Below are 15,373 nucleotides of genomic sequence, written 5' to 3'. Positions count from 1 at the left end.
AGGCAAAATGAGCAGCATGTTTCAGCACCAGTCACAACTTTTTAGTATCATTCAGCTTCCTGTTCACCTTGCTTATTGTGCACTGCCACAGAATCAGCACTACAAACCCCAAAATTAAAAATGCTAGGAAATTCAAACTGGAACAGAGAAAGGTTCCTAAAAGCTAAGAAACAATGCAACTCACATAGTTGTGTTTGATCAAAGATGGCCAAACAAGAGTCAGTTAAAACATACACAGAAGAAAAAATTCCCAAGACCACCAAAATACTGGAAAAGCAAAGAATTGAGAAAGCAAGTCAGTACAATAATGGAAAGAAAGACCAGTCAAGGTGTATTCAAGAAAACATATTAAAATCATGTGTAGGAACTCTGCATTAGGGAATCAGATAAACAAAAGTAGATGAAGTAGAATACAGATAGACTGACCCACTTCCACTTCAATATCACATTTTCTGGAGCACATGGGGTAGAATTTTATTTTAAACATCAGTCTAACGGCAACAAGCACATCTACCATGCAATAACAACATCCTTGACAGCACCCTAAGAAAACTAATAGAGCTGTTCAAAGGGGAAAGGTCTCCTCATCAATGGAAGCACAGAACTGGTGTCAAAATACCCCAAAGAGAAATCCCTCAGAGCAATTAGAGGATTACACTGTTTTTAAGGAAAGCCCTTTCCAGTTTGGTGCTTTGCAGTACACAAGGGTCAGTGAACACACATCTCAGAGAGAGCATGCTGAGCCTGGGAATTCATATTAAACCCACGGACCAAAACCAAAATAAGCACCATCACAGGAGAACGCACGTGATACAGCGAGGCAGAAATGTAAAAAGAATACAATATTCTACAAAATCATTCTAAAAAAGCATTCAGCTCATAGATTCTTAAGATCTTCTGACCTTCACAGTACTAACCCCAGCAGGTCTTTCTAAGGATAACTGAGTCCTTCATAGGCATTGGCATACAAAAGGTTGAACCCTCTCTTCATTATGTGTTTCGCTATAATGTTAAACAATGAAAAATAACACAAGTAATACTAGATATTCTACAAAGTGATACTCCATTAAACAAGTTCACCAGTTTAACAGAACTTTGTACACAGCAAGTTCTGAGGAAACACTAAGTAAAGTACCAAGAGAAACAACCAATCTCACAACAATGAAGGCATGCCAAAGAACAAATACTGTCTGAGCTGAAAGTGCACTGTTAAAATTTGGAAAAGCTGAAAATCCAACAAGATATTAGACCAGAAAGATTTTCAGCACTGCAAAAAATACACTTCCTCACCTCATAGATACAATAAATCACTATGTCTATCATTATCAGAAGGCACTACATGATTAAGTCCAAATGCAGTAATAGAGATCACAGTGCGTGGCCACCAAAACAAACATTCAAAGATAGAAACTCTTCAAGAGAAACCCAAAAAGCACAATTTAACAGGAAAGAAGAGTGACGACCTCCATGACAAGGGCACAGCAAATCAAAGTTTTGTCTCGGACATTTAATGCTGCTTCCACACAGATTCAGGAAGAATGAACAGACTTATTTAAGCTTTACACAAAAGACAGCAATAATCTCAGATAATAAAATTTAAAAAGTATCTCCATCTTTAACTTACGATTCTCCCTGATAATAAAACATCTCAGCTATGCAGAATTCTTATACTAAAAAGCTATTACCAAAAGGCTTATAGCAACCCAATATGGCATAGTATAGGTTATATTTCTCTCAGAAACTTAACATATCAACTGATGTATCAAAACAAGATCAGCTCTTTAGCACTGTTCAGTCAGTATCACACTTGCATCAAAAGTCATTCAGGAGTAGTACAGGTAAAGACTGAAGAAAACAAAACAACAAAAATACCAGACTAAATAGTTCTCTCTACCCCCAGCCACCCCCTGAAAAATGCTAAAATAGCAAACTGCACTTTATTTCAAGTTGCTACTGAAATCCTTAATACAGAATCAGACAATGTTTAGTAGTTTAGGCATATGCTATCAGCTTTACTTTGTATCTGCCATATCCCCTGTTTGTTTCACATGTGAGTAAATTAAGTTTAAAATATAAAAAAATAATTTTGAAACATTTACTGCCTCGAGAAAAAAAAAATTACAGACACAATATAATCTCTCTCTGCTTTGTGAATACTGACTGTTGTATATTAGAGTCCATCTGTTAAGTAATGACTGATCCAGGATGCATCGCTGCTGCAGCAGACTCACAAGCAGTTTCACATTCATATATGTCTCCCAGTGCTGAGAGAACTGTTTAAACACTCTTGTGTTTATTTTAAAATATAAACATTGTTTTCAGAAACAGGAACTAATTAGCAGGTCTGTCTTATATGCAAGCAATGGATGTACTCCACACAGATATCAAAACATACTCTTAACCTCTCCACCAAAGACAAGCCAATGTTAATCCAGTTGCTGGTGCACAAACAACCAGAATTAAAATGAGCTTAAATATCAGTAAGAATGAAAGAAGAAAGAAAACCAGAAAAGGATTAAACATCTTTGTATCCGTCATGATCTACACAAAGCCAGTTAATAAAATAACTGCATGTCATCCACTTATTTTGAGTGCTACTTTTAAAGAAATGGGTAATAAACCAATGAAGTTATGATGACTTGTACCACACTTGCACAAAGAACAAAAATAAAATTTACAAGTCACATTTCAAGCTGTCAAACAGCTTGTAGAGAGGAATGGGAAATATACCAGATTACTGTTTTGACATATTCACAAAACTATCAGTTTTAACCCTGTGTGTTCAGATAAGCCATAAATATTAAAATGATCTGACCAAATTACGTCCTTCCCTGCATGCTGCAGCTTTTCCATTCAGTCTGTGCTAGGTCAAATGCAAATAACTGTCAAACAGAAGAATACATCTTTTTAAAGTGTTTGAAACAAAACATATTCTTTACATGACTTTGTATAAAATGATTAGAGGTTAGAAGCATTAAACTCATTTGAAACAAAGGCAGTTTCAATTAATTGCCATTCAGTTTTGAGCAGTCATTTTTCTATCCTATTCTATGTGCAAAATTTGAGGGTATTTCATTGACTGAACTGCTTCAAAAGCTTTGCTGCAGCAAATCTCGCATTCAGGAACAGCACCAAATTGCACATAATTGAAAGTGATTCATTTTTAGATGCACTCGCTTGGCTTCTGTGGATTCCTCAGGCTTTGGTGTAGGTAGCGCAAAAACATTAAGTCATACAGTCCTGCAGTAACTCTTTCACTCCATGAAGTGAGCAGCTGACTAAGGAGGTACATTTTAGCATTTTCTCCTTGTTTCGGCTATTTACCCCTGTACAATAGTATTTTGCAACACACAGACCTTCGACCAAAGTAGCAACAGCACTTACTTTGCAGACAAGAATGTGTTTTGGAAAGCATGGCAGGTTATTAAGACATGGGCAACCCAATACAATACTGCAATACAACTAACTCTTTATTACAGATATTAAAGCATACTAAATCCTTGCAAAAATCTCCCTCCTCCCCTTTCCTCCACATAAAATGCTCAACTAGCTCTGATCTAACAGGGTTAAACCCTTCACATGTTTCAGCCACCTAGAAAAGATACCAGCTCAGGCTGGGTTTTTTTAACGTTTTTCAATTAAAACCAGATACTACATTTATGCCACTCTTCTTCCCAAGAGGAAGCTACTAGGTTAAAGGGCAGTGTCCATAACACGAATTTGCGAATTACTTAATCTCCTTATTTTTCTCACTGTAAATTGCACACACTACATTCTGCAGGAGGCGGCCGGGACGAGGCACTGGGAAGGGGAAGTGGCCTGTCTGTACTAGGCAGGGTCCTGCGTGGAGTTTAGGGAGCGCTGAGGGGGCTTCTGTCACACGCACGACGAGGAGATGAGCAGGTCGCGGCATTAACGAGGAGAGAGAGGCACAAGAGGAGTTTGGGAAGGAAGGATGGTTGGAGAAGGGCCGTACGTGTAGGAGGGACACGGGGGCTGGGAGGATGCAGGTCCCTGTCGGGTGGCACAGGGGCGGAGGGGCGCGGGAGCAGCCTCGGGCGGAGGTGGGCTGCGCGGGCCGGTGCCCGCCGGGGCGTCACCGCGGCGGGGTGCCCGGCCGCTTACCAGGTTCAGCACCGTCTCCACGATGTCCCGGTTGCTGACCTCCCCAACCTGGATGAGTCCGATGAGAACGGCGAATTTCATCCGGATATTGCGGATCGGCACCGACGGGTTAATCATCCCCGCGGGGAGCACCACGGACCCGGAGCCCGACGCCCTCAGCTCCCCCATCGCCACGACGCTGCTGCCGCTGCCGCCTCCGCCGCCGCCTCCACCACCACCGGCCCCGACGGAGATGAGTCCCGCGGGCTGCGGGTCCGGCCCCGACACCGGCTTCTCGCTCGCCATTTACCCCCCGCCGTTACCGGCACCTGCCGCCGCCGCCTCCCCGCCCGGCCGGGCCGAGCCGCGCATCCACCACAGTCGCACCCGGCGGGGCCGCAGGGAGCCGGCCCGAGGCGCAGGCACTGTCCCAGGAGCCGCTCCCCCGCTCCGCTATAATGAGGGATTATTATGGGCGCCGATGCCCCGTTAGCCGAGGGCTGCCCGGCCGGGGCCGCCTCCCCGCCGCGAGGCCGGGGACGCGGGCGGCGCCGAGCGCGGTGCGGCCCGGGGGGGGCGAGCGGCGCTCGGGGCGGACGGCGGCGCGAGCGATGCCGCTGCCGCTGTTGTTGTGGAGCCGAACCCGCCGCCGCTCACGCCGCCATGTTGCCGCCCCCTGCCTGCGGTAGCCGCTAGGGCGCCTGCGCCGAGCCCGTCGGGGGAGTGGCCGGGCCGGGCCCCCCCAGCCGGCCGGGGCACAGGTGAGCAGGTGCGCGAGGCCGCCGCGCCGCCGCCTCCAGCCCGGGCGCCGCGGGCCGCCGCCCTCCCGCTCGGGGAGATCTCGCAAGGCCGCCCGAAGGGACCGGGTGGAGCCCCCTGTGCGCCCGCCCGGCCGCGCCCCGCCGCCCCCGGGCGCCCCGTGCGGGAGGGGCGGGTGGTGCCGCTGCACCGCCGGGGCCGCAGGTGACGGGGAGGTGCCGCCTCCTGGCCGCCCCCGGGGCCCCGCGGGTCACGGCCCTGCGCTGCCCTCGACCGGCCGGGCAGAGCCGTGCGGCGCCCCTCGGGCCGCTCCCGCACCTTCCAGCCTGTGTGCTGTCTGCCTTGCCTTTTTCGCCCGGGCCCCACGCTGTGTGTGAGGAAAGTGACCGTGCACTGGAACAAATTGCCCGGGGAGGTTGCAGAGTCTCCCTCAAAGTGTCTCTATACAGTCCTGTGCAATGTGGTCTAGGATGGCCTTGCTTGAGTAGTGAGGTTGGACCACCGTGGTCCCTTCCAATCTGACACATTCTGTGATTCTGTGAAAGTGTTAGGGTAGGGACCTTTTGGGTGGGTTTTCTTAGCAGCTCCAGTCTTAGAGAGTGGTGAGGTTGGAGTGAGGGTGTCAGGGAGTGTGCCTTGCTCCTGAGCTGGGGTCCCCTTTGGCATGGGGAGGGACAGGAGAAACCTTGGGATTTCAGCTAGTCTGAGAACTCATGTGCTGCTTGTTCAAGGAAAGGGATATGTTCCCAGAGTTCTTGTTAATCTTCTTGCTTAGTGGTGGTCTTACATGCAGCGATGTCCAGTCAACAGCAGTTTTAACAAGCCCCTTGGTTGCAGCAATGCTCATGGCAATGAGCATTTTTGTCAAGCCTCTCCAGTACTAGAGAAACAGAAGTTCGTCTGATGCTTTGAGGGTACTCAAATTATTTTAATAGTTGTTGTATGTGTTGAATAAAGTTGTATATATTTGTTCTAGGTGTGCTGGGGTTAATCCATACCTGTCAAAAAAGACGTTCTTGGCTTCATAGTGACTCTCATCACAGAGTTTAATTTTGCAACAAAGCTTGGCCCCTGGTCATAGAATACCGTTCATCCTGACTCTCTGTAGCCCCAGACTTGGGGTTTTGGCTGAATAGCTGGTCCTCCTTATATCCATCTTTAGGTAATAAATTGCATAAACACGATGAATCAGCAGAACTGGATCAGTAAATCCTCCTAGATTACAGCAGCTGCTGTAAGCTCCACCAAAAGAAAGAGAATACCTCAGCTCTGTACTAAGATGCATTTGCTCTATGTACTTGGAGATACAGTATGATACCTTTACTTTTCGGCAAAGTTCATAAGTGCTTGTTAGTATGTATAACCTGGATACATAGACATGACTAAAACAGTGGCTAGCTGTGAAACACAGAGCCAACATTATTTCAGAAAGCTTCAAAAGATGGGAAGAAAACCCAAAAGGTCATTTATGGGAGATAAAAAAGCACAAAGTTTTCTTGGAAGAAATTCCTTTACAATTTGCACCAGCCACAAGCAGTCATGTATGATTCGCAGTAAAGGTGTACTTTAATTTTTTATATTCATGGAGGTGCCAAAGGTTCTATTCTCACCAGCCCCATAGCAGAATTAGCAAAGCTGAATACACACTCACTTAGCTGCTCTCAGGAATACATGACCTCTTTTGCAAAACTGAAACCTAAGCCTAGAATTCTGTAACAGTCTCTAAAAATTGTAACACCTTTAGGAGCTAACCCACGACAGTCAGTTCTCTTCATTATTCTCACATCTACATCTATATGGTGAGACATGTTGCTACAAATAGTATTGTTGGTTGAAAGCTTCATGTAGGCTGGTGGGTTGACTGGTTTCTTGTTCTGATTCATCTCTTGGTTACTGCCTGTCCTTGGCAAATGGGTAGGAGGCTAAATTATAATTGCTTTTCTACTGGTAAGTATATTAAATTGGATTTCTATTGACTTACTGACTTTCACAAATCCCGAAATAACTTGGAAGCTTTGAGATCCATTGTTAAATTTGCCTAAAATTTGTCAGTGACTTGTTCATCCTTGTGGTGGAACAGATGAACTAATAGCACATAACCACACAAATGTTCTTTCTCTCGAAAAGCAGGATAACAAAATATGGTTTAATATGGTTTATTTTCCATTCCACACTTCATGCTACTATTCATGGAAGATTCCATCATTTGCCCATGTCCCCAACTGCTGCAGTAATTCCTGACTACAGCTGTTCCTTATACAACTATCAGTGCATTCCTCCACATTGAGTTTCTGATAAAGCTGCAGTCCTGAGTTTCTTTAAAAGTGTATTAGTCAAATCCTTTATTATATAATACCCAGTTTGAACTAGTTAACATTTCCACTGCTGAAATCATATAATATAGTATATGTAGTATTAGGGGGAAAAAAATCATTAAAAGGAGGTTAATTCCCAACAATATGTTTAATAGGAGAGACTTCCTTTAGTTCTTAAACTCATGTTTGATTTTACAAATAAATTTTGACAAAATTATGTTCTCTTTATTTTTATAAGCTGGAGCGTTGTAAAGAAGTAGCTGTCTTCTCTAATCAACAGTGTTTGTTTCTGACAAGCAAACTTTCATTGAGGTGAGCCATTCATCAACTCATGTGAACATTATTGTAGCACTGTCACTCTGAAAGAAAAACAAATTTGAAACATTAATCTCAGCCCTTTAGTAATTGCAGCTCTGGTGTTCATTTGCTTCCATTCTAACACCTCATCAGACTGAAAATTAAAGTAAAAGTACATGCACAAGAAATGCTATAGAACATGATTCAGATCTTTCCTTTAAAAATATTGTTTGTCTCATCTTCTTGATATTGACATATTCATTCCAAAGACTGTGAATTTCTCAGTGGCAATTTCATTCATGAGATGTTTAGTTGGATCTCAGTCCAGCAAGGTGCTCTGCATTAGCAAATCATAGTATTTGCATAACTGTAGCCATTTCTAGGTCAGGATGGAAGATCAGCCGTTGACACAGGCCCACACTAGGTGTGGCAGGAGTGAAAGGATGCTATGCACTTCTTCATCCTTCACAAAAACAGGACTGATGACAGGATCCGATCCTGTCTGTTTCTGTACCTTTTACAACACTTGCTCCCCACTGAAATGAGAGAAAGCAATCCCTTTGTTTCCAGAGCATACTTTTCCCTCAGCTGTAATTGTTGACGGGAGGGAATTTTTCTTCCTATGATATTCTTCAAATTTTCTCAGATTCCATTCTCCATAAATGCCAGAAGGTGGTCTCAAATATAATATCAAAAAACAAAGAAAAAGGCCTTTATCCATGTTATTATGTCTGCCACAAGCATATGGGGAAGAAAATAAAACTGACGAAGTTTAAAGTTTTAGCTCAATTTTTATTTCAGTTCTAAAATAAATTCTAGCAATACTACTTCATTTTTGGGGTAAAAAGATTATGTAATCATTCAACTGTGAAAGCTTGAAAGAACATGCTTTAGAAGACAGACTCTTGGCTACAAAACATGGAACTATTTCAGTAAATAGGGACTGCTCTGTACAGGCATATGTTTACACTGACTCTTACAAGTGTTTTTTTTTTAAATAATGAAATTATATAGATCAGAGCTGAACCATGATTGAAAGAAGAGAATTTTCATTTGTCTGCAACTGTGGCATCAAAATACTGCTTGCTTTACCATGTCCATATGAGGACTCCTGTTGTGTTTAATTAGATTATTCTCATGAGTAAGGATAATGTGATTTGTTCCTGTGCCAGGATCAGGAAGTGCTATTAGCCCCTTTCTCTTGAAAACCAGGATTTCTTGTAAGTTCAAAAAAAAAAAAAAAAACCCTGGCAAATGTAAAGAGAAACGTCATCACAGCATCTAAATTTTCCCTGCTAAGCATATGGATTGCACCAGATAGAATCATGGAATGGTTTGGGTTGGAAGGGACTGTGGGGCCCATTAGCTTGTGGCACAATGGACAAAGAAAGCTCTTGGTCAGACAGTCTCTGGTGCCAGAGAGTTAGTAGTCCTGGCGAGGGAAAGAAGCCTCTCCCAGGATGCCTTGTTCTGTTATGGTAATGTACCCCAGTTGGCTGTTGGCCCTTCGCCTTTTCCACTCCCCCAGAGCTTCCCCATTGGTCCTTGTTCCTTTGTCCTGCCTTTTCCCTGCCCCCAGATAAAACCCTGAGTTCACAGATGTTCTCGTCTTTGCCTCTGGACCTTTGTACAGTGTAGGGGCGGTAAATGCTCCTGTGGGAACCCACGCAAAGAGCCTTCCTGCCTCTTTGCTGCCGACAATATTACTGAAGCTGTCCATGCGTTTGTGCATGCACACGTGTGACCCCACAGAGCCAGACAGAGACAGTAACAAGGGACCTTAAAGATCATTTACTTCCAAGCCCCTTCCATAGACAGGAATACCACTCACTACACCAGGTTGCCCAGGATCTCACCCAACCTGGCTTTGAACATTTACAGGGATGGGGCATCCACAATTTCTCTGGGCAATTCATTTCACTGTCTCACCAGCCTCACAGTGGATTTCCTTCCTAATATCTAATCTGAACCTACCCTCTTTCAGGTTAAAGCCATTCCACCTTGTCCTATAATTAGATGCCCTTTTGAATTGTCCCTCTCTGGCCTTCCTGTAGGCCCCCTTAAGGTTTTGGAAAGTGCTGTAAGGTCTCCCTGGAGCTTTCTCTTCTCCAGGCTGAGTGACCCCAACTCCCTCAACTTGTTGTCACAGGAGAGGTGCTCCAGTCATTTGATCATCCATGTCTTTCTTGTGTTTGGGGCACCAGAGGTGGATACAGTACTGCAGATATGATCTCACCCAAGCAGAGCGGAGGTGGAGAGTCCTCTCGCTTGACCTACTGGCCACACTGCTTTGGACACAGCCCAGGATATGTTTGGCTTTCTGGGCTGTGGGTGCACATTGCTGACTCATGTGCAACCTCTCATCCACCAGCAACCCCAAGCCCTTCTCCTCAGAGCTGTCCCAAATCCATTCTCTCCTCAGCCTGTATTTGTGCTTTGTATTGCCGAGTCAGGTGCAGGACCTTGCACTTGGCCTTGTTGAACTTCACATGGGAGGCACAGGCCCACCTCTCAAGCCTGTCAAGGTCCCTCTGGATGGCTTCCCTTCCCTTCAGCATGTCAATCGCATCACATAGCTCAGAGATGTTTCATTCACTGTTTTTAACTTCCGCATGACAGGGTGCACTAAAGCAGAAGTAAAATAAGCTAGTTTAATTTTTTGCTACTCTAACTGTAAATAACTTCTACATGCTTTTTCTATAATTTCTTACTTTAGTCTTGAAAGAGAGCAATATTAAAAAAAATACCTTGTAGGTATTTTTTGAGGCAAGTTGTTACATCCTGTGCAATTTCAGAAACGCTGTAACAGACCTTCCATGTGAGAATTCTCTACATTTCAATCACGGTGAAGCAGATGAAGACAGTATGACTTCAAGAAGTTATTTTGTTTTTATTGAAATAGGTTATCCAAATAATTCGGCTGAAATTTTTTAAAATATAGGTATTATCTATAAGAAATTTGTATTAATTTGTATTAATCTCTCTGATTTTAACACTCAGAGTACAAAAAATAAAATAGACATTATGTTTGTTCTCATGGTTATAAATTCTACTGAGAAGAATTCATTAAACATAAGCTTTTAGAGTAAAAAGAGGTAATAATCTGAGAAGTAGTTGAACAGTAACCAGATGAACATAAAACAGAACTTTTACTTTTAAATGACGATATGTATTCAGTTTTTCTTTTTCTTTACTTAATTGCTTTTATTAGGGTGTAATCATAATAAAAGTTGCAGAGATGTAAATAGCAGGATTTGTATGTTTGATTACAGAAAACATAGTAGCATGATTTGTTGCAGTAATGCATAGCTTAGGTTCTTGGCTTTGAAAGAGTTTATTCTGTGATTGTTTCACAAATCATGCTTTGAAACTACGAGTTTGAGCTGCTTATTCCGTTTGGACATTTTATTCTCACCTTTCTTATATTTTGCAAGAGTAACCATGACAGCCTTTTTAGTAGTGAAATTAATACAATTTTTGGTATTGATGTTATTATTAAATAAATTATTATGAAGGCCAATTATTAATATTGACCTCTTTGTTGGTTCTCCATAACTGATTTTTCATTTCATTGATATTGATATCTCGACTCCTTGATCTGTAGATGCCTCAATCTATGTTGTTGGCTCTTGCATAATGGGAATGTGGTAACATGAGAGCCCATAAAGATTTATTTTCTAGACAACATTTAGGATCTTAAGAAAAGTCCTGCTGGTCTCCTCTCCTCCTCTTATATTCTCTACTCTTTGTCAAACACTCACGCTGCCAGCTAGCTTTAAGAATTACCCTTCAATGATTATCACTGTGGCCAAATCCCAGAGAAGTCAGTCCATGCTGCCATTGTTAGTACAAGACACTTTTTACAACTAGATTTCTATGAGCTTTTTTCAGCATAAAATATTAAAAAAAAAATAAAATTCTAAACTCTAATTAGGGTTAAAAACATGTAAATTATTGTTACTTCTGATATGCTTCTTTTAGTGTGTTTCTAGACAATAACTGATGATGGAAATTAACTTTTGGTGGAAACACTGCCATAACACAATAAACTAATTGTTGCTATGAAACATATATTTCTTGAAGAAAAAGACCTAAATCATCAACAAATTATGTTTATTTTATGTGGTCTGCATGCTTTCACTTTAGCTACTTGAAACCAGAGAAACGCTTAGACAGAAAGGATGTTGGTCACACACTTTGTCTGTATGCTGCAGTATGAACAACAGCAGGAGACAAAAAGGATCACAAGCTCTTGTATGTTATTAGAAAAATTAAATTATACCTTTAAGGACTTAACATTTATAATACACCAAGGAGGAGAGATCAACGGAAGGTTTAAAATTGATAGGCTAGTTTATCTCAACAAAGTATATGCAACTGATGGCCTAATTTTATTATCAGGGAACACTCAACAGTTATTGATATATCATTGATATTATCAACAGGAACCTACAGTAACTATGAGTATTATTTGACATTATTTCACACTCTACTCAGCACTTGTCAGGATGCAGTCAGAGTCCCATTCTAGGCACCACAATTCAAGAAAAATATGGACAGACTGAAAAGGGTCCAAACCAGGGCTGCAAAGGTGATGACAGGCTGGAGAACACACCCTACAAGAAAAGGCTGAAGGAGTTACATATTTTTTCTGTGGAGAAGAAAATGCTCAGGGGGGACCTCATCACAGTATTCCAGTACTTAAAGAGCATCTACAAAGACAGAGACTCCTTCACCAGGAGTCACATGGAGAAGACAAGTGGGAGTGGGTACAAGTTGTACTGGGAAAGTTGACGTAAGAAATGAATGTTTTTCATTGAGAACACTGATTAGGTGGAACAACAGCCCCAGGGATGTGGTAGAATCCCCATCACTAGAGGTTTTCAAGATGCAATCGGACAGGGTGCTAGATAATCTTATCTAGGCTCTCTTTCCCATGAAAAGCAGGACCAGATCATCTGTGGACATCCCATTCAACCTGGGCTATTCTATGATTTAATATTTCTATGATTATCTTCCCATTTTATGTATTTAGCTATTATATCTGTAACTCTGGAAATAGTTTATTAAAAAAAACCAACAACACACCTAGTAAACATGTTTGTTATATTCCTACAAAGCAACTGATTTCTGAGAAGTTTTCTGAATGAAAATGCATGCAGGATTTATCCAAAGGAATTTATCTAGTTTTTTGTTTGCTTTCACTAAAATGAAAAGAAGGTGTTATTCAGGATAGTTCTTTTGTTTTCTGACATTACTGCCAAAAAAAAAATCCCAAAAAGCACCACCACCAAAAAGAAAGCCATCTATAAGTTAGAAAAGAAAGAGCTGTGAAACACTTCTTCCTCAATTTCCAAGCATTATTTATTTTTCCTTGCTTTAGGATTACCTTTCTGGATATTTTATTGATAATGGCTTAATGATTTACGTCTAAGACTGTAAAAGAAGGGATGTGATACCTGGGAAAAGGATGCATTTCTGGATGTTTACAGTTTCACCAAGAAAGTAAGTCAAAATTATTACCCTGTCATCAGAATCCCAATAAGGCTTAAAGTCATGATCTTGTGTTAGTTGTCCAGCATCTTTCCTGATGTCTTATTTTATTTATTATTATTTCTCATGTCTTGCAGATTACAACTTTTAAAGAAAAAATGCCAGTATTGTTTGCTTTTATTGCTGCAACATGACACTGTTGACTCTTCCTCAGCTTGTGATCCTCTGTTGCCCCTGAATCATGTTCTGCAAAAGTACAAACAAGCTGGATGCACCACATCCTGTATTTGTGCAATTTAGTTTGTCTACTAAAAGTAATGCCCTACACTTGTGACTGTTCAGTAAAATCCTGTTTTTCTCAGACCATTCCTACAGTTTGTCAGGATCATTTTGTATTCTAATCTTGTCCTCCAATGTACACAGTTGCTTCCAGCCTAGTATTGTTTGCAGATTTAATAAGCACACACTGCATTCCATCATCTAGATCATTAATGACATTATTATATAGTATCAAACCTTGGTCACCCCTGCAGAAGCACACATGGCACTGTTTTCCATGTGGACAGTGAGACACTGATATCTATTCTTCGTTGTAGTGAACAGTATTTACAGGCTTATTACAACCTTATAATAAAAAATTACATACAGGTCATGATTCCAAGTCTTGTTTTCAAAATACATTCTAAGACATTCCTAGAATCTGAGCTGACAATGAGGTGCATGACATAGATTTAGGCTGTCAGGGTCCTTGGAAGTTGACCTGATCTAAATCTCCCTTCTCTGACCTCTCCAGTCCTCAACACTGTGAGTAACGTAGGTTGCTGAAGAACTTTTATCCAGTCAAGTTTTGTATCTCTTCAGAGTTGAATTTTCTCTGGGAATCTTCTTCGACTGTTAGGCCATACTCATGGTTACTTTTTTCTCCTTGTACTTATCAGGAATTTGCTCTCCCACAATTTTTGTTCATTGCATCTCCTATTTTCATTGTGTAAATCCAAGCAGCCTGGCCCCATCTACTCTGTTTCCACCTACTGCGTAGTTGAAGACAGCAATTAGCTGTCACCCAGCCTTCTTTTATTACAAATTAATAAACACAGCACTCTCAACCTCTATTTATATGTCATGTGCTTTTATTTCCTAACTATTTTGATGGCCTCTGATGGACTCTGCCAGTTTGTCAATGTGTTTGTTATACTGTGGACACCCAAACTTGACACAACTCTCCAAATGCAGTCATCCAAGTGCCAGGGGGAGGAGAGTAAGCACTTCAACTAACCTACTGGTGGCTATGTTCTTACTAATGCAGCCCTATTTGTGTTTAAGCTTGCATTGCTGCAGAACTGCACTGCTTATTCACACTCATCATCCTAAACCTAGGTTCCTTTCTACACATCTGCATTCTTGATAGTCAGCCTTTGCCATTACAATATTATATCCCAGATGCAGGATTTTGCATTTGCTTTTGCTGAATTTCATGAGATGCTGCCAGGTTCCTGGGCCCATTCCCCCCTTCTGGTAATTTAGTTGGCTGAGCTAAAGAGTGTTGCTGGCTCAGTCCAAGGTGAGCTCCCTCATTGTAAGAGCTGTTGCAAAGCAAGACACAAATGAGGGCATGCCCCTCCATTCCCTTGGAATCTGCTTTTTATAGAGGGTGTATTGCTGTGCCCTGTGCTGCATTGCTGTTGTGAGGCATCTACATCTGTGCCTGATCTTGTACATTCTTAATCCTGACCCTGGCCCAGAATCTCTGGTTTGACTTTGGGCCTATCTAACATGGCAGTAGACCTGCCTTGTGAGTGTGGACTTTTGAGCTACACCTGTTCACTCTGTCCAGACCTGATCCTGTCCAGATTTAATGACTCAGCCTTCTGGATCCTTGTTAGTGAGATCTGCCTGTGCCTGCCTTGCTCCCAGTTAGTTTTCCCATGCTGGGCAGCCAGCTCCTGCTGCTGCCTGCTCTGCCTGTCAGCAAGTGTCTCTGCCTCTTGAGGTCACTCCAAATGGAAGCCCATCCTTCCACCTTATCAACTGTTCCTCTTGGTGACATCATTCACAAAACAGAAAGTCAACTCTATCCTGTCATTCTACTCTTTAATAAAGACAGCAGTAATATCAGTGTGAAAGCCCTGAGAAAATCTGCCCTCCTGGAGGTCTGGGTCCCTGGGCTCAGGGTCAACTTAGGGATAGTGCAGTGGAGGGCTGTTCCCCTTCCTTTCGTGTCCTTGGACAGAGTGATCCCAGGCAGCTCTGAAACAAGGCCTCAGAAAAGGCCGACTCCCTTCTCTTGAGAGCTCCTCAGAGCTGCAGCTCAACTGTTTGGCTCCCACCTGAGCTACAGCTCCCACTGCATTGCAGCCATACCTGTGCCTGGTTATGAGCCCTGATGGTCCAAACTTGGACCCTGA

At 42.4% G+C, this 15,373-nt stretch overlaps 1 protein-coding gene and 1 long non-coding RNA gene across 8 annotated transcripts in view; one reads left to right on the top strand and one right to left on the bottom strand.

Annotated features, from left to right (window-relative positions):
• Nucleotides 1-4,642, bottom strand: part of NBEA (neurobeachin) — a 467,670-nt gene extending 463,028 nt beyond the window's left edge. For 6 of the 7 annotated variants that reach the window (XM_039566467.1, XM_039566482.1, XM_039566485.1 and 3 more), the window contains exon 1: nucleotides 4,126-4,642. In XM_039566467.1, the coding sequence (XP_039422401.1) occupies nucleotides 4,126-4,410 (285 nt within the window). In that variant the 5' untranslated portion in view covers nucleotides 4,411-4,642. The remainder of the gene's footprint in view (nucleotides 1-4,125) is intronic. The other variant, XM_039566506.1, reaches the window with a different exon arrangement.
• Nucleotides 4,643-4,747: 105 nt separating this feature from the next.
• Nucleotides 4,748-13,999, top strand: LOC104689919. The gene is made up of 4 exons (XR_005602743.1): nucleotides 4,748-4,865; nucleotides 7,417-7,490; nucleotides 12,859-12,980; nucleotides 13,106-13,999. It is a non-coding gene; the product is annotated as an uncharacterized LOC104689919 (long non-coding RNA).
• The last annotated feature ends 1,374 nt before the right edge of the window (nucleotides 14,000-15,373 follow it).

This window comes from Corvus cornix, chromosome 1, assembly GCF_000738735.6.
Source record: "Corvus cornix cornix isolate S_Up_H32 chromosome 1, ASM73873v5, whole genome shotgun sequence".
In the NCBI taxonomy this organism is placed as follows: Eukaryota; Metazoa; Chordata; class Aves; order Passeriformes; family Corvidae; genus Corvus; species Corvus cornix.
This window is presented reverse-complemented; position numbering and strand designations above follow the sequence as displayed.